Source organism: Balaenoptera borealis, assembly GCF_965194805.1.
Source record: "Balaenoptera borealis genome assembly, contig: HAP1_SCAFFOLD_1613, whole genome shotgun sequence".
NCBI lineage: Eukaryota > Metazoa > Chordata > Mammalia > Artiodactyla > Balaenopteridae > Balaenoptera > Balaenoptera borealis.
In genome coordinates this window covers 5,229-26,506 of record NW_028122622.1, presented here as the reverse complement: position 1 = coordinate 26,506, position 21,278 = coordinate 5,229, and the positions used below count along the sequence as shown (strand labels likewise).

Here is a 21,278-nt window from a genome sequence, read left to right as displayed (position 1 = left end):
CACTGGCGGAGGATATTCACCTTCCCCAGCTCTTTAATCCTTTGAAAGATCTTGATCAATCCCAAGGTCCCAACGTGATCAAAGCTAAAGACACCAGAGCCATTAAGGTGAATCAGGTGCAGGAAAAGCCAAGTGTCATAAAGGTTCCCTCTGATCAACCCAGGAAGAACAAACAGAAAGCCTCTGAGCCTATCAGTGGCGCTCCCAAGGCCAAAATCCAGCCAAAGAATCCAGAGTGCCTGTTAGGGGGAGAAGTGGTTACATGCCACGCTGCAGTCAGTGACAGGGCTCCTGTGAACACGGCCAAGCACTCTCAAGGCAAACCTCAGAAAGCTGCATCCAGAAAGATCAGCAAAACTAAGAGCCACGGGCAGGAAAAGACCAAAAGGACCAGAGGGAGAAACAAGGCTGAGGAGAACAAGCAGTCAGGGAACAAAGTCAAGGCAGAAGAGAAGCCAGCAATCCCCCACACGAAGCGAAAGGAACACCAAACTGAGCTTCTCCAACAGAGCTTTCAAAAGCCTCGAACCTCCCTTGGCGTGCGCATGCTGGAGTCTGTGAAGGTTCTTCATGCGCTGGGGAAGAAGAATGAGACGAAAACTGGGCTCTCTTCCTGTCGGCTCTTGGGAAAGTCAAGCAACCCCAAAGACCCCCAGCCACCCCCAGCTATCCAGCCATGGCGGCATACCCCACGTGAGGGGAAGGGTCCTGAGAAAACGCAAGTCCAAGCCCAGAAACCAGACAGCAGTGCTGAAACAGAGTGTCCGTCTCCAGCCCAGTATGAGCGGCCTCCTCCTGGGAAGGTCAAGTTGATACCTCTGCCTTTTTCTGCCTGGGACAAGCCTCAAGCTCGACCCGCTCCTCGGAGGCCACAGTCTCTGGCCTCACATCGGCCTGCTGGGGCTTACCGTGCCCAGCCTGGTTCTACTGACTCAGCTCAACCTGCTGCAGCCAATTCATCCCAGCCAGCTCCTGCCTCTTTGCCAGGCCCCGCCAAACCAGCTCAGCCAACTGTGACCAACCCAACCCAACCGGCTTGGCCCAACCATACCCAGCCTCGTGTCCCTCAGTCTGCTGCTCCTAGGCCTGCACCCTCCAAAACTTCATCTGGCGCTCCTCTCCAGCGGGAGCCTGTTCCCCCTGCTGTGAATAAGCGCCAGTCCCCACCCAAGCTCCAAACCCACTTTCTACTCCAAGACTTCAGCAAGCAACGAGTTCCATGGAGGGAACCCAACGTGCCTGAGCCAGTCATGTCAAAGCCCATCGAACAAGAGCAGAGGCCAGAGCGAGAGGCCATGAAGAGGCGGGCTCAACAACAACGGGAGAATGCTGCCAGATACACCTCTTCGGGCAAGCTGCAATTTTTCACCGAGAGGGAAAACGAAATGGAAATTGCCGACTACTACGGATACGTCAAGTGAGAGCTGCTAGGATTCTTGGTGCCACCTTGGCTACCAGCTGTTCTTCCATACACAGGTAAGACAGGTATAGAACTGAATAAGTAAATGGAATACAATTAATAGACGAGTAACAAACCTTTCGAATTTTCAGATGCTGCTAACTGGGGCGTGAGAAAGGAAGGACTGAAAGTTGGATGGGAGAATGAAGGAAAGGGGTAAAAACTGAGCAAAGAGGAAGGAACTTGGCCCAGGGCTAGGAAGGCCAAAAGAGACGTATGGATTTAGGAAAGGAAGCAGGAGCGAGGATGAAATGGCAGAAGTAAAAAGCAGGGTCAGAGGTCTGGGTTGAAAGAACACAATTGGAGTAGAGTTGAAGGTGACAGAAGATGAGTCTAGGTTTACTAGGAGAAATAGAAAAAGTCTCTCGGGGACGCTGGCCTTAAGTCTCACAACCACCAGATAGGTATTTCAGAAAACAAGAGGTTCAGGACACATCTCTGAAAGGTCTGAGTTGCCTTATTCAGGTGTGACTGTAGTGGGGGAATAGGGAAATCTACCAGAGAAGTGGCTAGGGCTCAGAGTTATCCTAGGGGCAGCTGACGACAGGGGCAGAGCCAAGGGAACTGCTGGATCAGGAGGCCCACGAACAAAGCAGGGGCATAGCCGCCTGTCACTTCCCTGCCAGGAAGGAAGCCAGGTATATTACTGTAACCAAGGCACACTGGGGTCTTTACTGTATGGAGAACTTGGCTCCTGCCCGCAATCCTACGGCTCGGCGTCACACACAGGAAGTAGGGCCTCTGGGCAACCAGAAATGGGAATGGGACTGAAGGAGATTCAGCCCACAAATATCCGACCACCAGCTTCCACCTCTGCAGTCTGCCACCCTGTGTCTGCTCAACGCATCACAGAAACAAGTTTTCAAGGTGAGTATACAGACGGCAGAGAAAAGTTGAACAATGAGGTCAGCATTCAAAAATGGGGTCAAATCGACAGCTGGGAAGGGGTGTAGAGACAGGTAGAATTTAGATCCTGAGCCTTTAATAACCACTACCTTCTCTCAGTGCTCTCTGTTTTTAGACTCTATATGAGAACACCTAGGGCTTCCCTGGTGGCGCCTGCCAATGCAGGGGACACGGGTTCGAGCCCTGGTCTGCGAAGATCCCACATGCCGTGCAGCAACTAAGCGCATGTGCCACGACGACGGAGCCTGCATTCTAGAGCCCGTGAGCCTCAACTACCGAAGCCCACGTGCCTACAGCCCATGCTCCGCAACAAGAGAAGCCACCGCGATGAGATGCCCGCACACCGCAACCGAGAGTAGCCCCCGCTAGCCGCCAACTAGAGAAAGCCCGTGCACAGCAATGAGAGACCCAGTGCAGCCAAAAACATAAATACGTAGAATAAATAAGTTCAAACAGTAAATAAATACATAAACATAAATTACAAAAAAAAAGAACACCTAATGCAGGTGGGAAGGTGGGAGGGCCACCGTAGAGGTCATCTATGCTACATGTACAAGAATCCCGAGAGCACACCAATCGGTACCACACTTTTCACTGCTGTAGCCGATCGTTCCCCCTGTACTGCCACACTGTAGCACTCCCTTCCCTCATCTACTGCTATAGTCTCTTCGGAAGGTGTTTCAGAACTCTTGTTATGAGAGTGCCAGTTGAACTGTCCTCACTTCCTTCATTTATACCAGGATTGAAGACCTTGTGGTCCGAGATCCTGTCCAGAGAGCAAGCAGGCTAAGGCTCTGTCTTTGTTGATGTATTTCATCAGAAAGGGCTCTACCCCCTCTCCTAGTTCATGGTGTGAAGTGTTCTTGGCCTCTCGGGAAAGTGGGGAGAATGGAAAGGACCCTATATGAGAATGCTAGGCTCTGTAAAACATTTCAGGTTTTTAAAAATAAGACTCATTTTGTATTGGACTGACAACAGTCCTATGAAATACAAAGAAGGCCGAGAATCAGTGACAGGAAAGGATCACCAGTAAGAACTACAGCAGTCACCGCTTACCTCGTAGCATAGGGCACTGTCCGTGATCCTTAAGAAGAGTTAGTAGAAATGCCTTGCCCATCTTGCCCCTGAACCCCTTGAAAGGTACACGACTGCTGTGTTGGTGTTTAGGGGGAGCATCTCACTTACCAGGGACTGACTTCTCCCTTGATTCCTCTGTAGTGATGGAGACTTCCCCGCTGATGAAAAATTCCCTGGGATTGCAACCTCCAAGCCAGACAGCTTTCCTATGGAATGACAGAGAACTTGTCAAGGTGAAACACCAGTCTGCGGGAGAAAGGGAGGAAGAGAATGATGGAAATCGTTTCTGGGAAACTATTTTTACATTATGTGTTGTTTGTTCCCGGTAAATAAACTGAAATCTTCTTAACAGTACAACAAAATCTAAACCACTAAAGCCAACAATACAGGAGTATAACGTTCGAAAAAAATTTCTTTGGCTGCGCAGCATGTGGGATCTTAGCTCCCCAACCAGGGATTGAACCCACGCCTGCTGCGTTGGAAGCGCAGAGTCTTCACCACGGGACCACCGGGGAAGTCCCAGGACTATCACTTTTAAAGGAGAAGGTACAAACCCCTCGGTTCTATGAACTGGAGATTTTTAGTAAGAAGTCAATATATTTGTTGTTAGGCACATTTTATGTTAGGCTGTCTCCCTGCACAGGATGCAGGCGCCTTGAGAATGGAAGTCATATCCCTCTATAGTACGTCCCTCTTCTTTCTGCTTTGCAGTTTGCTGCTCCACTTGTTCAACCCCACCTAGTAATAACCTATACTTCCCTTGTTCCTGTTTTCCCATCTGGAAAACAGACAAAAGGCAACCAAACAACGCAAAGGTCTCAACAAATAAGGGATATCCAAAACCAGAGATGGCCAGAACTTCTGTACCCCTGATGAAATAGTCCTCATACAAAACCTGATAATCAAATTCCTTAATGCTAGGAATCACAGTGAAAAATAGTATCTGAACTGACTTCTGTCAGATGAGTGAGAACTAAGGTTAATTCAGTGTATCTGAAGCATAGAAAGTGAGGGCAAAAGTGGCACAAGATGGGGCTAGAGAAGCAGAGAGGATTCTAGACCACGCAGAGTCTTAAAGGCCAACAGTGTGTTTTCTATTCTCAAAACAATGTTTGTAAGCGATGTTTATGAGCAACGTTCCAACTTGCTTTGAAGGTTTCTTGTGTGAAGAGTGGATTGGAAGGAAACAAGATATATGGACACTAGTTAGGACCTAATCGCAACAGACAGGCAAGTTCAGTATTAGGAAGTTGAGGAAGAGCTGGCTGACAGATTCCAAAGAAATTCAGGAGATGAACTGAAGCGGGCTTAATGGGGTAGGAGATGGAGGAAAGGAAGGTCTTAGGGAATTCAAGGGTTTACTGCACACATGAGCAAAGTCTCAAAATTAATCATTTGAACGTACAGAGGCGGATCTCCCAAATGACACCGGTTAGGAAGCAACGGTACGCCCTTTAGAATTCCTAGAGACAACACAAATCAACTGTTTCGATGGAAAATTCGGCGGGACTCTTGATTTCCATGGGAATACAGAGAAAAGAGACACTGATCTGGCTTGCAGGTATATTTAGGAAGCTGTTAGCCGGACATCACCTACTAGTATCATGTAAGTAGGCCGTCCGAAGTAGGAAGCTTAGGGGAAAAACCTGGAGGAAAACTTAAAAGCTTAAGCCACACCTCTACACTACACCACCTTTCACAATTTCTTCTCAGATAAGCATCATCCCCATCAGTGAAGAAACTCGTTCGTACCTCATAATAGGAAAAACAGGCCTAAAGATTCAATGTGTGTCTTGGGAGGTCCCATCTATGCGATATCTTCCTGGGACCAGAAAAGGCCCCAGGAAGATCCATCTCTGCACCCCTGAAAGCTTACCACCAAGGAAAATGACTAGGTCCATAGATTTCCTCCCTCAAACCAGCTTACCTCACACATAGATCATTAGCAACTCCGCCCTTACTCACATTATCACAGTCACAAGAGTGGTTAGGGAGAAAAGCACTAACCAGGGGAACTAAAACAGAGGCAATCCAGGCCAAGCTGGGCTGGTGGCAGATATCTTGCTCCTTACGCTCGGGTGCATAATGCGACTCACCACAGTGCCTTTTTCACAGACCCTTTTGAACGTTTCTCCACAGAATCCAACAGCTCAAGTTAGTTCATGACGCTTCAAGGTCAACAATCGTCAAGAGAAAAACATGCAATATGTCTTACAATGTTGGATTCCTTACAAACAGGACAAGGAGATAACCATGTAGACAAAACCAGAGCATTTGAAAACATCTGTATTCTACAAACACACCAGTGAATGCTATAAATAAGGTACTATGACATAAAACAAAATGAAAACTAGATGTGAGACTCTTCTCTTCAGTGTACAGACTTCATGGCAGTTGCTGCACACTATCTAGCTACTTAGATCTTTAACTCTCTGTTCTGTTAATACCAAATGAGGCCCAAGTGTGTCAACCTGTTTCCCACAGAAACCAAAAAGTCTACATGCATCTCTTTTCTCCTGTGCCCTTTCACCTTACCTGCTCCCAATTCTCCACCAACGTCCTCCTCTTTCTCTAATTATTCTCCTCTTCATTTTGCTTGGCCTTGCCCCCAAGCATGCAAGACAGAGAGTCCTAGAGGTCCAAGATTCTAGAGTGGCTGTTTGCAAGGCGGAGGAGATTACAGTAACTGCCACACTGTATATACTTCTGTGCAAAGAAAAAGGGACAGTGTTCAGAATGTCTCTCACATATAACAAGAGCTGGAGATGGCAGGATACCTGTGTGGCCCAAGGAACTAGAGCTAGCAAATTATGGGCCAAACAATTGCAACCAAAGGCTGGAAGAGGAAAGGTCTGCAACCAGCTCTGTCTCCTAGCTCTCTGGTATTTGCTGCCAACGGGCAGAGTCTATTTCGTGAAGCATCAAGCACTGAAAAGAAGACTCCTGCTGCTGGAAGTTGACAGGAAGTAACGTCCAATGCAAGATCAAGGCTTGTCCTCGAAGCAATGCCCATAATGGAAGAAAAAAAAAAAAGAGAAAGCGGAAGAGAAATGTTAAGTCGCAAGTCCAACCTGGCCCCCAGCCTAGCCCAGCCCAAGGAAGGTAGGAGTCAAGGAGAAGAAACTAAAAGAGAAGAGCCTTGGACCACAACATTCTCCACAAGGTACACTCAACAAACTTCACCCTACTCTTGAACCAAGTTACAAAGAGAGCTTCTTAATCCCTACTTTGGCTCCTTAAAAGCTGCTATCAGTTCACTCATTAGACACATCTGATTTCAGAACAACTGTAATAGTTCAAACTAGATGGCTCTTTCCTTCCTAAGGATTATTAATTAAAGAAGATCTATATAGCTCTAAGTATATGATACATAAAATAGAATACTCTGTAGAATATAAGTAACTCTTAGTTCAGTGTATTAATGAACGTCTGTAAGAAATGTGGCAATGATTTCCCTAATGGAAGAGCCTGGGGGAGGTAAATCTGTCTTCTAGGATTTCCTCCTCCCCAAAGCTCAGAAACTCAGGTGTTGTTTTAGCTCTCCTACACTCTCTTCACCCAAGCCCGCCTTCCTGTTGGGGATCGGACCTCCCTATTGGCTCTCTCATACCTTTCAACTGCCTGCTTTGTGACATCACTCTCCTCCCAAACCTACTACCACTTGGTAGAGCCTTGGGGTTTCCGTGGAGCTGTTTGGACCAGTAACCAGTGACCTCTGTACTGGACACGTGCGCCGTTCAGCTGCAGCCACTCAGACATCCTCTAGTGTTGTCTCCTCATCCCTTGTACCTGCAGTGGATGCTTCCTCTTCTCTGACCATGTCAGGTAAGAAAAGAAACTTTGGAAAGTTTTGCGTTCGATTTCTTTTGCCCCTAAATTGAGTAGGAGATTCAAAATAGCATGGAATAATGAGGGAAAGTATTGAACTACACGTCTGGAGACCTAATTTCAGTTTTGACTTTGACGTTTACTATCTGTGTGACTTTGGACAAATCACTGGCTGTCTCACAAAGCCTGTTGCTTTCCTTAACTGTTACGTTAGGATACCACATTGGGTTGATCACTCTGATCCCCTTCTTTTCCAGTATTGAGCCTTAAAGGGTACCCATGTAGAAAACGAAATCAGACACTTCTCAAGAGTGTTTCAACAGAAACATAGAAAAGCCAGGGGACATAGAAAACTAGCAATATATACCAAGATGTTTCATCTCTAATGGTCTCCCTCCACTAGGATTTCGACTAGTTGAAAAGAGAGAATAGGGAGAGAGGATGGAGAGTACTGGGCTCTACAGGGAGGCACAGAGTCGAGCGTAAGGAAGTTTAGGATGGTTTTCATTAGCACAGGCCAACAGGCACCAAGAGATGGGAGAAAATGTAAGAATGAAGAGGGAAAGCATAGAGGAGCTCTCAAGAAAAACGGAGTTTGCAATGGAATGCTGATGGGAACCAAAGATTTTCAATTAAAGCAGAAACAGCACAGAGGGAAACCTGCTCAGAGCAGGGCAAAACCAAGTTGATGGTAGCAAACCCTTACATTAACAGACTTAAGAAGGAAAGTAAGGCCAGAACAGGGGATCACCGGGAAAGGCAGCTTATCAGAAAAGTCATACTCCGTTTTCTTTCTTTTATTGCCTCTCTGAATACAGTTGGCCACTTGACAGTTTTGAATATAAACATTTTAGAAATACGTTTTAGAAATGATGCCTCCTATAAACAAGCAACCACAGTGGTTATCTAGGGGGCTGCTTTTCAGTGTTTTATTCTTTCTAATTTTTAAACTAGGTAGACATTTCACCAATTCAACATTTTAAGTGATATCTTCTAAATTGAATCAGAAGGACTATTTTCCTTGGTGTGATATGTAGGTTCTAAGGCAAGGCTGCTTTTCATTTTTACAGTTATTTCCTTCCTAACACAGAGAGCACATTGATCAACAGCCATCGTTCGCTTGTAGATCTTAGCTACCGAAGAAGAAGAAGAAGAAGAAAAAGTCAAGCCCCACATCTCTAATTCCCCCCACTTAGGGAATTCCCTGGCGGTCCAGTGCTTAGGACTCGGTGCTTTCACGGCCAGGGCCACGCGGCGCGGCCAAAGAAACAAAACAAACAAACATCCACGTTTATCGAAAACCATATTGTGGAGTCCTGTGGATTTTCTTACATTCGAAAATCTTTTTTAATTGGATTCTAGGCATGATGGTTTTTTGAGGTTTTGGGATGCCATCTTCTTGGATGCTGAAGATGATTCTAATCTAAGTTCTAGGATAAATCCAAAAACCTTCCTGATACATTTTAAGCTTCCTTTCTGCTTATTATATAAGCTATATTCATTGAAATATATATTTCTCCTAGGCTTAATACCTCTTACTTGCTGGGTAAAAATATGAAGGAGCACAATAATGAAACTCTTTTACACTTATTATTTTGCTGTCTGCTTCGTACCGGTTTTCATTGAAATACTTGTCTATATGTGTTGTGGCTACCTATACATGCACATTTATTGCATTCTGTTGCTTGTTATGCATTTTTTACTGACATACCTTCTCTGTCTGTATGCATTGGCTAGGAATTCATTCACCTCTATCACCTCCATCGTGTTTTCTGGTTAATAGTATTCACTAAAATAGAGTGGGCAAAATTCACTTTCATAATATTGCATGGATGGTACAGAATGCCATTTGTTAGTAAATTCATTAGGCTTCGATACTTGCCACATACCCCAGTTTTCATTAATATCTATGGATTTCTTTTTCGTTAACGTAATATGCTTGTCATGATTTTTCTTTGTCTTTCTAGAACTTATTGTATCTTCCTCCATATAAATCATACGCAATAGATCAGCTTATTCATCTATTAATTATTACTGCTATTATTATTGGTGGTGGTGTTATAACCACTTTATAGGTGAGGAATCTGAAGTAATCAGATAACTTTTCCCTTTCCAAAAGCACTTAAGAAATCCACTTTCGGGTAATCATTTTGAGGTAGGATGAGAAACCGGGCTTGAAGAGGGCAAAAATGACTCTTTCAATTCACCAGTTGGACTGAGCTGTACGTCACCTCTAGGTAATAGCGTGGGAACTGCACAAGCAAAGGGAGACACCGAAGACGACAATGGTAATAGCCGTACTGTTTTCTAATGGACAAAAAAAATGCCTATATTATAAGTTCTATTTCTCCTGCTTTCTGGCAGTATCATGCTCAGAGTGGAGTCCTGGCAAGGAAGTCAGGATACTTAGGTTCTGAAACCTGGTAATGATACTAACATAATGAGAGAACTTGAACAAGTCAACCCGACCTCTCTGAGCCTCAGTTTCCTTACTCACGAAATGAGACTGAGAACATCGAAGTTCTCTAAGGGCCTCCTAGTTCTAAAATGCTTCCAGTCTAGGAAATAGCATAGAAGTCAATACGAGTGCAGGCTGAAGGGAAAGACAGGGCAGGGAGAAGGTTGCTTCCAGCCTAGAGAACAATCTCTGAACCACACCACTTGGCTCTTCTGCCCGTCTGTGCCCAAGATGGGAGCACAGGCAGTTAATAGAGAAGAGTGGAAAACTGCTCAGTCCTTACAGCCATCATCAACTGTCTGATTTTGGGTTTCTCAGGAAGTAGTGATAGTAGAGGTGTCCTGATAGCAAGAACCTTCAGATGATGCCGTTCCTCAAACGTAGTGAGAATTTCTCAACCTCCCTGAGTTTTTCATGACCCTCTTGTTCTTACAGAAAATTTCCAACATCCATCTCTACTTGGAACTCTAAATTCTCTGCAGCATTCTCCTCCTGTGGTGAGCAATGCAACTTCCCTAACACGAAGTGTCTGCAACTTCTCCAGAGTCTCTGCCCCTGCCGTCAGTTCGGCATCGGCTACCGGTACCCCTTTCCAGACACTCATGGGTAGTGCCTACCTTTACCAACATTCTAGCACGACTATGTTATCTGGAGTTACTGACCACAGCCAGATCTCCACTTCAGCTGCTTCCTATCCAGGTGTTCTTGAGTGGGACATCACAGCAAGCACTGAAAAGAATTCTTCTTCACTCGGAGACTTTACTCTGGCACTCACTGACCGCCACACAGCTGCCTCCTCCATGTTTCTGGCAGCCCAGGATGATAAAACTTCAGACGCCAAGAACATGGTCCCTCTACATCCATCGCTTTCTGCCAGCCTTGCTCAGGGAACACCATCTCAGATTCCAAATCAGGGGCAGAGCCGCCTGCCACTTCCCTGCCAGGAAGGGAGCCAGGTATATTACTATAACCAAGGCACACTGGGGTCTTTACTGTATGGAGAACTTGGCTCCTGCCCGCAATCCTACGGCTCGGCGTCATACACAGGAAGTCGGGCCTCTGGGCAACCAGAAATGGGAATGGGACCGAAGGAGATTCAGCCCACAAATATCCGACCACCAGCTTCCACCTCTGCAGTCTGCCACCCTGTGTCTGCTCAACGCATCACAGAAACAAGTTTTCAAGGTGAGTATAACAAACGCCAGAGAAAGTTGAAGAATGAGGTCGGCACTCAAAAATGGGGTCAAATCGACAGCTGGGAAGGGGTGTAGAGGCAGGTAGAATTTAGATCCTGAGCCTTTAATAACCACTACCTTCGCTCAGTGCCCTCTGTTTTTAGACTCTCTATGAGAACACCTAGGGCTTCCCTGGTGGCGCCGTGGTTAAGAATCCGCCTGCCAATGCAATGCGGGGGACACGGGTTCGAGCCCTGGTCTGCGAAGATCCCACATGCCGTGCAGCAACTAAGCGCATGTGCCACAACGACGGAGCCTGCATTCTAGAGCCCGTGAGCCTCAACTACCGAAGCCCACGTGCCTACAGCCCATGCTCCGCAACAAAGAGAAGCCACCGCGATGAGAAGCCCGCACACCGCAACCAAGAGTAGCCCCCGCTAGCCGCCAACTAGAGAAAGCCCGTGCACAGCAATGAGAGACCCAGTGCAGCCAAAAAAATAAATAAGTAGAATAAATAAGTTCAAACAGTAAATAAATACATAAACATAAATTACAAAAAAAAGAACACCTAATGCAGGTGGGAAGGTGGGAGGGCCACTGTAGAGGTCATCTATGCTACATGTACAAGAACCCCGAGAGCACACCAATCGGTACCACACTTTTCACTGCTGTAGCCGATCGTTCCCCCTGTACTGCCACACTGTAGCACTCCCTTCCCTCATCTACTGCTATAGTCTCTTCGGAAGGTGTTTCAGAACTCTTGTTATGAGAGTGCCAGTTGAACTGTCCTCACTTCCTTCATTTATACCAGGATTGAAGACCTTGTGGTCCGAGATCCTGTCCAGAGAGCAAGCAGGCTAAGACTCTGTCTTTGTTGATGTATTTCATCAGCAAGGGCTCTACCCCCTCTCCTAGTTCATGGTGTGACGTGTTCTTGGCCTCTCGGGAAAGTGGGGAGAATGGAAAGGACCCTATATGAGAATGCTAGGCTTTGTAAAACATTTCAGGTTTTTAAAAATAAGACTCATTTTGTATTGGACTTATAAACAGTCCTATGAAATACAAAGCGAGCCGAGAATCAGCGACAGGAAAGGCTCACCAGTAAGAATTACAACAGTCACCGCTTACCTCGTAGCATAGGGCACTGTCCGTGATCCTTAAGAAGAGTTAGTAGAAATGCCTTGCCCATCTTGCCCCTGAACCCCTTGAAAGGTACACGACTGCTGTGTTGGTGTTTAGGGGGAGCATCTCACTTACCAGGGACTGACTTCTCCCTTGATCCCTTTGTAGGGATGGAGACCTCCCCCCTGGTGATGAAAAATTCCCTGGGATTGCAACCTCCAAGCCAGACGTTTTGTGTGACACAAAGTCAAGAACTCCCCAAGTCCTGCAGTAGCAGAAACAGCCACATACTTGAGAGTAACCCACCATCTGAACTTGGGGACATTTCAGTGACAGCTCCAGTCCAGAGTGCCAGGCGTCTCCTGGCCCTGCCTCCAGCTCCAAGCCAGGGACAAATAGAGAGTAAGCACGTGGATGATATCAAAACCAAGCTTTCAAAGCCTCTGGATGCCTACCAGATCCCAACAGAGAACCAAGATCCTCCACTACTCCCTTTAGGAATCCCTGATATTCACCAGCCGCTGGCCTGCACCGATCCCCTCAGCCAAGAGGAGCAGCCTGGTTCTGAAAATGCTGATCTGGGAGAGAACAGCCGGAGTCGTCAGGACCTAGGGACACTTGAAAATGGGATTGAACCTAGCAGTGGTCTTGCAGACATTACTACACTGGCGGAGGATATTCACCTTCCCCAGCTCTTTAATCCTTTGAAAGATCTTGATCAATCCCAAGGTCCCAACGTGATCAAAGCTAAAGACACCAGAGCCATTAAGGTGAATCAGGTGCAGGAAAAGCCAAGTGTCATAAAGGTTCCCTCTGATCAACCCAGGAAGAACAAACAGAAAGCCTCTGAGCCTATCAGTGGCGCTCCCAAGGCCAAAATCCAGCCAAAGAATCCAGAGTGCCTGTTAGGGGGAGAAGTGGTTATATGCCACGCTGCAGTCAGTGACAGGGCTCCTGTGAACACGGCCAAGCACTCTCAAGGCAAACCTCAGAAAGCTGCATCCAGAAAGATCAGCAAAACTAAGAGCCACGGGCAGGAAAAGACCAAAAGGACCAGAGGGAGAAACAAGGCTGAGGAGAACAAGCAGTCAGGGAACAAAGTCAAGGCAGAAGAGAAGCCAGCAATCCCCCACACGAAGCGAAAGGAACACCAAACTGAGCTTCTCCAACAGAGCTTTCAAAAGCCTCGAACCTCCCTTGGCGTGCGCATGCTGGAGTCTGTGAAGGTTCTTCATGCGCTGGGGAAGAAGAATGAGACGAAAACTGGGCGCTCTTCCTGTCGGCTCTTGGGAAAGTCAAGCAACCCCAAAGACCCCCAGCCACCCCCAGCTATCCAGCCATGGCGGCATACCCCACGTGAGGGGAAGGGTCCTGAGAAAACGCAAGTCCAAGCCCAGAAACCAGACAGCAGTGCTGAAACAGAGTGTCCGTCTCCAGCCCAGTATGAGCGGCCTCCTCCTGGGAAGGTCAAGTTGATACCTCTGCCTTTTTCTGCCTGGGACAAGCCTCAAGCTCGACCCGCTCCTCGGAGGCCACAGTCTCTGGCCTCACATCGGCCTGCTGGGGCTTACCGTGCCCAGCCTGGTTCTACTGACTCAGCTCAACCTGCTGCAGCCAATTCATCCCAGCCAGCTCCTGCCTCTTTGCCAGGCCCCGCCAAACCAGCTCAGCCAACTGTGACCAACCCAACCCAACCGGCTTGGCCCAACCATACCCAGCCTCGTGTCCCTCAGTCTGCTGCTCCTAGGCCTGCACCCTCCAAAACTTCATCTGGCGCTCCTCTCCAGCGGGAGCCTGTTCCCCCTGCTGTGAATAAGCGCCAGTCCCCACCCAAGCTCCAAACCCACTTTCTACTCCAAGACTTCAGCAAGCAACGAGTTCCATGGAGGGAACCCAACGTGCCTGAGCCAGTCATGTCAAAGCCCATCGAACAAGAGCAGAGGCCAGAGCGAGAGGCCATGAAGAGGCGGGCTCAACAACAACGGGAGAATGCTGCCAGATACACCTCTTCGGGCAAGCTGCAATTTTTCACCGAGAGGGAAAACGAAATGGAAATTGCCGACTACTACGGATACGTCAAGTGAGAGCTGCTAGGATTCTTGGTGCCACCTTGGCTACCAGCTGTTCTTCCATACACAGGTAAGACAGGTATAGAACTGAATAAGTAAATGGAATACAATTAATAGACGAGTAACAAACCTTTCGAATTTTCAGATGCTGCTAACTGGGGCGTGAGAAAGGAAGGACTGAAAGTTGGATGGGAGAATGAAGGAAAGGGGTAAAAACTGAGCAAAGAGGAAGGAACTTGGCCCAGGGCTAGGAAGGCCAAAAGAGACGTATGGATTTAGGAAAGGAAGCAGGAGCGAGGATGAAATGGCAGAAGTAAAAAGCAGGGTCAGAGGTCTGGGTTGAAAGAACACAATTGGAGTAGAGTTGAAGGTGACAGAAGATGAGTCTAGGTTTACTAGGAGAAATAGAAAAAGTCTCTCGGGGACGCTGGCCTTAAGTCTCACAACCACCAGATAGGTATTTCAGAAAACAAGAGGTTCAGGACACATCTCTGAAAGGTCTGAGTTGCCTTATTCAGGTGTGACTGTAGTGGGGGAATAGGGAAATCTACCAGAGAAGTGGCTAGGGCTCAGAGTTATCCTAGGGGCAGCTGACGACAGGGGCAGAGCCAAGGGAACTGCTGGATCAGGAGGCCCACGAACAAAGCAGGGGCATAGCCGCCTGTCACTTCCCTGCCAGGAAGGAAGCCAGGTATATTACTGTAACCAAGGCACACTGGGGTCTTTACTGTATGGAGAACTTGGCTCCTGCCCGCAATCCTACGGCTCGGCGTCACACACAGGAAGTAGGGCCTCTGGGCAACCAGAAATGGGAATGGGACTGAAGGAGATTCAGCCCACAAATATCCGACCACCAGCTTCCACCTCTGCAGTCTGCCACCCTGTGTCTGCTCAACGCATCACAGAAACAAGTTTTCAAGGTGAGTATACAGACGGCAGAGAAAAGTTGAACAATGAGGTCAGCATTCAAAAATGGGGTCAAATCGACAGCTGGGAAGGGGTGTAGAGACAGGTAGAATTTAGATCCTGAGCCTTTAATAACCACTACCTTCTCTCAGTGCTCTCTGTTTTTAGACTCTATATGAGAACACCTAGGGCTTCCCTGGTGGCGCCTGCCAATGCAGGGGACACGGGTTCGAGCCCTGGTCTGCGAAGATCCCACATGCCGTGCAGCAACTAAGCGCATGTGCCACGACGACGGAGCCTGCATTCTAGAGCCCGTGAGCCTCAACTACCGAAGCCCACGTGCCTACAGCCCATGCTCCGCAACAAGAGAAGCCACCGCGATGAGATGCCCGCACACCGCAACCGAGAGTAGCCCCCGCTAGCCGCCAACTAGAGAAAGCCCGTGCACAGCAATGAGAGACCCAGTGCAGCCAAAAACATAAATACGTAGAATAAATAAGTTCAAACAGTAAATAAATACATAAACATAAATTACAAAAAAAAAGAACACCTAATGCAGGTGGGAAGGTGGGAGGGCCACCGTAGAGGTCATCTATGCTACATGTACAAGAACCCCGAGAGCACACCAATCGGTACCACACTTTTCACTGCTGTAGCCGATCGTTCCCCCTGTACTGCCACACTGTAGCACTCCCTTCCCTCATCTACTGCTATAGTCTCTTCGGAAGGTGTTTCCGAACTCTTGTTATGAGAGTGCCAGTTGAACTGTCCTCACTTCCTTCATTTATACCAGGATTGAAGACCTTGTGGTCCGAGATCCTGTCCAGAGAGCAAGCAGGCTAAGGCTCTGTCTTTGTTGATGTATTTCATCAGAAAGGGCTCTACCCCCTCTCCTAGTTCATGGTGTGAAGTGTTCTTGGCCTCTCGGGAAAGTGGGGAGAATGGAAAGGACCCTATATGAGAATGCTAGGCTCTGTAAAACATTTCAGGTTTTTAAAAATAAGACTCATTTTGTATTGGACTGACAACAGTCCTATGAAATACAAAGAAGGCCGAGAATCAGTGACAGGAAAGGATCACCAGTAAGAACTACAGCAGTCACCGCTTACCTCGTAGCATAGGGCACTGTCCGTGATCCTTAAGAAGAGTTAGTAGAAATGCCTTGCCCATCTTGCCCCTGAACCCCTTGAAAGGTACACGACTGCTGTGTTGGTGTTTAGGGGGAGCATCTCACTTACCAGGGACTGACTTCTCCCTTGATTCCTCTGTAGTGATGGAGACTTCCCCGCTGATGAAAAATTCCCTGGGATTGCAACCTCCAAGCCAGACAGCTTTCCTATGGAATGACAGAGAACTTGTCAAGGTGAAACACCAGTCTGCGGGAGAAAGGGAGGAAGAGAATGATGGAAATCGTTTCTGGGAAACTATTTTTACATTATGTGTTGTTTGTTCCCGGTAAATAAACTGAAATCTTCTTAACAGTACAACAAAATCTAAACCACTAAAGCCAACAATACAGGAGTATAACGTTCGAAAAAAATTTCTTTGGCTGCGCAGCATGTGGGATCTTAGCTCCCCAACCAGGGATTGAACCCACGCCTGCTGCATTGGAAGCGCAGAGTCTTCACCACGGGACCACCGGGGAAGTCCCAGGACTATCACTTTTAAAGGAGAAGGTACAAACCCCTCGGTTCTATGAACTGGAGATTTTTAGTAAGAAGTCAATATATTTGTTGTTAGGCACATTTTATGTTAGGCTGTCTCCCTGCACAGGATGCAGGCGCCTTGAGAATGGAAGTCATATCCCTCTATAGTACGTCCCTCTTCTTTCTGCTTTGCAGTTTGCTGCTCCACTTGTTCAACCCCACCTAGTAATAACCTATACTTCCCTTGTTCCTGTTTTCCCATCTGGAAAACAGACAAAAGGCAACCAAACAACGCAAAGGTCTCAACAAATAAGGGATATCCAAAACCAGAGATGGCCAGAACTTCTGTACCCCTGATGAAATAGTCCTCATACAAAACCTGATAATCAAATTCCTTAATGCTAGGAATCACAGTGAAAAATAGTATCTGAACTGACTTCTGTCAGATGAGTGAGAACTAAGGTTAATTCAGTGTATCTGAAGCATAGAAAGTGAGGGCAAAAGTGGCACAAGATGGGGCTAGAGAAGCAGAGAGGATTCTAGACCACGCAGAGTCTTAAAGGCCAACAGTGTGTTTTCTATTCTCAAAACAATGCTTGTGAGCGATGTTTATGAGCAACGTTCCAACTTGCTTTGAAGGTTTCTTGTGTGAAGAGTGGATTGGAAGGAAACAAGATATATGGACACCAGTTAGGACCTAATCGCAACAGACAGGCAAGTTCAGTATTAGGAAGTTGAGGAAGAGCTGGCTGACAGATTCCAAAGAAATTCAGGAGATGAACTGAAGCGGGCTTAATGGGGTAGGAGATGGAGGAAAGGAAGGTCTTAGGGAATTCAAGGGTTTACTGCACACATGAGCAAAGTCTCAAAATTAATCATTTGAACGTACAGAGGCGGATCTCCCAAATGACACCGGTTAGGAAGCAACGGTACGCCCTTTAGAATTCCTAGAGACAACACAAATCAACTGTTTCGATGGAAAATTCGGCGGGACTCTTGATTTCCATGGGAATACAGAGAAAAGAGACACTGATCTGGCTTGCAGGTATATTTAGGAAGCTGTTAGCCGGACATCACCTACTAGTATCATGTAAGTAGGCCGTCCGAAGTAGGAAGCTTAGGGGAAAAACCTGGAGGAAAACTTAAAAGCTTAAGCCACACCTCTACACTACACCACCTTTCACAATTTCTTCTCAGATAAGCATCATCCCCATCAGTGAAGAAACTCGTTCGTACCTCATAATAGGAAAAACAGGCCTAAAGATTCAATGTGTGTCTTGGGAGGTCCCATCTATGCGATATCTTCCTGGGACCAGAAAAGGCCCCAGGAAGATCCATCTCTGCACCCCTGAAAGCTTACCACCAAGGAAAATGACTAGGTCCATAGATTTCCTCCCTCAAACCAGCTTACCTCACACATAGATCATTAGCAACTCCGCCCTTACTCACATTATCACAGTCACAAGAGTGGTTAGGGAGAAAAGCACTAACCAGGGGAACTAAAACAGAGGCAATCCAGGCCAAGCTGGGCTGGTGGCAGATATCTTGCTCCTTACGCTCGGGTGCATAATGCGACTCACCACAGTGCCTTTTTCACAGACCCTTTTGAACGTTTCTCCACAGAATCCAACAGCTCAAGTTAGTTCATGACGCTTCAAGGTCAACAATCGTCAAGAGAAAAACATGCAATATGTCTTACAATGTTGGATTCCTTACAAACAGGACAAGGAGATAACCATGTAGACAAAACCAGAGCATTTGAAAACATCTGTATTCTACAAACACACCAGTGAATGCTATAAATAAGGTACTATGACATAAAACAAAATGAAAACTAGATGTGAGACTCTTCTCTTCAGTGTACAGACTTCATGGCAGTTGCTGCACACTATCTAGCTACTTAGATCTTTAACTCTCTGTTCTGTTAATACCAAATGAGGCCCAAGTGTGTCAACCTGTTTCCCACAGAAACCAAAAAGTCTACATGCATCTCTTTTCTCCTGTGCCCTTTCACCTTACCTGCTCCCAATTCTCCACCAACGTCCTCCTCTTTCTCTAATTATTCTCCTCTTCATTTTGCTTGGCCTTGCCCCCAAGCATGCAAGACAGAGAGTCCTAGAGGTCCAAGATTCTAGAGTGGCTGTTTGCAAGGCGGAGGAGATTACAGTAACTGCCACACTGTATATACTTCTGTGCAAAGAAAAAGGGACAGTGTTCAGAATGTCTCTCACATATAACAAGAGCTGGAGATGGCAGGATACCTGTGTGGCCCAAGGAACTAGAGCTAGCAAATTATGGGCCAAACAATTGCAACCAAAGGCTGGAAGAGGAAAGGTCTGCAACCAGCTCTGTCTCCTAGCTCTCTGGTATTTGCTGCCAACGGGCAGAGTCTATTTCGTGAAGCATCAAGCACTGAAAAGAAGACTCCTGCTGCTGGAAGGTGACAGGAAGTAACGTCCAATGCAAGATCAAGGCTTGTCCTCGAAGCAATGCCCATAATGGAAGAAAAAAAAAAAAGAGAAAGCGGAAGAGAAATGTTAAGTCGCAAGTCCAACCTGGCCCCCAGCCTAGCCCAGCCCAAGGAAGGTAGGAGTCAAGGAGAAGAAACTAAAAGAGAAGAGCCTTGGACCACAACATTCTCCACAAGGTACACTCAAGAAACTTCACCCTACTCTTGAACCAAGTTACAAAGAGAGCTTCTTAATCCCTACTTTGGCTCCTTAAAAGCTGCTATCAGTTCACTCATTAGACACATCTGATTTCAGAACAACTGTAATAGTTCAAACTAGATGGCTCTTTCCTTCCTAAGGATTATTAATTAAATAAGATCTATATAGCTCTAAGTATATGATACATAAAATAGAATACTCTGTAGAATATAAGTAACTCTTAGTTCAGTGTATTAATGAACGTCTGTAAGAAATGTGGCAATGATTTCCCTAATGGAAGAGCCTGGGGGAGGTAAATCTGTCTTCTAGGATTTCCTCCTCCCCAAAGCTCAGAAACTCAGGTGTTGTTTTAGCTCTCCTACACTCTCTTCACCCAAGCCCGCCTTCCTGTTGGGGATCGGACCTCCCTATTGGCTCTCTCATACCTTTCAACTGCCTGCTTTGTGACATCACTCTCCTCCCAAACCTACTACCACTTGGTAGAGCCTTGGGGTTTCCGTGGAGCTGTTTGGACCAGTAACCAGTGACCTCTGTACTGGACACGTGCGCCGTTCAGCTGCAGCCACTCAGACATCCTCTAGTGTTGTCTCCTCATCCCTTGTACCTGCAGTGGATGCTTCCTCTTCTCTGACCATGTCAGGTAAGAAAAGAAACTTTGGAAAGTTTTGCGTTCGATTTCTTTTGCCCCTAAATTGAGTAGGAGATTCAAAATAGCATGGAATAATGAGGGAAAGTATTGAACTACACGTCTGGAGACCTAATTTCAGTTTTGACTTTGACGTTTACTATCTGTGTGACTTTGGACAAATCACTGGCTGTCTCACAAAGCCTGTTGCTTTCCTTAACTGTTACGTTAGGATACCACATTGGGTTGATCACTCTGATCCCCTTCTTTTCCAGTATTGAGCCTTAAAGGGTACCCATGTAGAAAACGAAATCAGACACTTCTCAAGAGTGTTTCAACAGAAACATAGAAAAGCCAGGGGACATAGAAAACTAGCAATATATACCAAGATGTTTCATCTCTAATGGTCTCCCTCCACTAGGATTTCGACTAGTTGAAAAGAGAGAATAGGGAGAGAGGATGGAGAGTACTGGGCTCTACAGGGAGGCACAGAGTCGAGCGTAAGGAAGTTTAGGATGGTTTTCATTAGCACAGGCCAACAGGCACCAAGAGATGGGAGAAAATGTAAGAATGAAGAGGGAAAGCATAGAGGAGCTCTCAAGAAAAACGGAGTTTGCAATGGAATGCTGATGGGAACCAAAGATTTTCAATTAAAGCAGAAACAGCACAGAGGGAAACCTGCTCAGAGCAGGGCAAAACCAAGTTGATGGTAGCAAACCCTTACATTAACAGACTTAAGAAGGAAAGTAAGGCCAGAACAGGGGATCACCGGGAAAGGCAGCTTATCAGAAAAGTCATACTCCGTTTTCTTTCTTTTATTGCCTCTCTGAATACAGTTGGCCACTTGACAGTTTTGAATATAAACATTTTAGAAATACGTTTTAGAAATGATGCCTCCTATAAACAAGCAACCACAGTGGTTATCTAGGGGGCTGCTTTTCAGTGTTTTATTCTTTCTAATTTTTAAACTAGGTAGACATTTCACCAATTCAACATTTTAAGTGATATCTTCTAAATTGAATCAGAAGGACTATTTTCCTTGGTGTGATATGTAGGTTCTAAGGCAAGGCTGCTTTTCATTTTTACAGTTATTTCCTTCCTAACACAGAGAGCACATTGATCAACAGCCATCGTTCGCTTGTAGATCTTAGCTACCGAAGAAGAAGAAGAAGAAGAAAAAGTCAAGCCCCACATCTCTAATTCCCCCCACTTAGGGAATTCCCTGGCGGTCCAGTGCTTAGGACTCGGTGCTTTCACGGCCAGGGCCACGCGGCGCGGCCAAAGAAACAAAACAAACAAACATCCACGTTTATCGAAAACCATATTGTGGAGTCCTGT

The 21,278-nt window shown here is 46.5% G+C and overlaps 1 protein-coding gene across 1 annotated transcript in view; it reads right to left on the bottom strand.

Moving 5' to 3' along the window:
* LOC309622135 (uncharacterized protein) overlaps positions 1–18,721 on the bottom strand; it is a gene marked incomplete at both ends in the record, with an annotated part of 99,790 nt that extends 81,069 nt beyond the window's left edge. Inside the window, 3 exons of the mRNA XM_082409289.1 lie at positions 3,551–3,688; positions 16,239–16,336; positions 18,666–18,721. Of these exons, the coding sequence (XP_082265415.1) occupies positions 3,551–3,688; positions 16,239–16,336; positions 18,666–18,721 (292 nt within the window). The remainder of the gene's footprint in view (positions 1–3,550; positions 3,689–16,238; positions 16,337–18,665) is intronic.
* Positions 18,722–21,278: the final 2,557 nt, after the last annotated feature.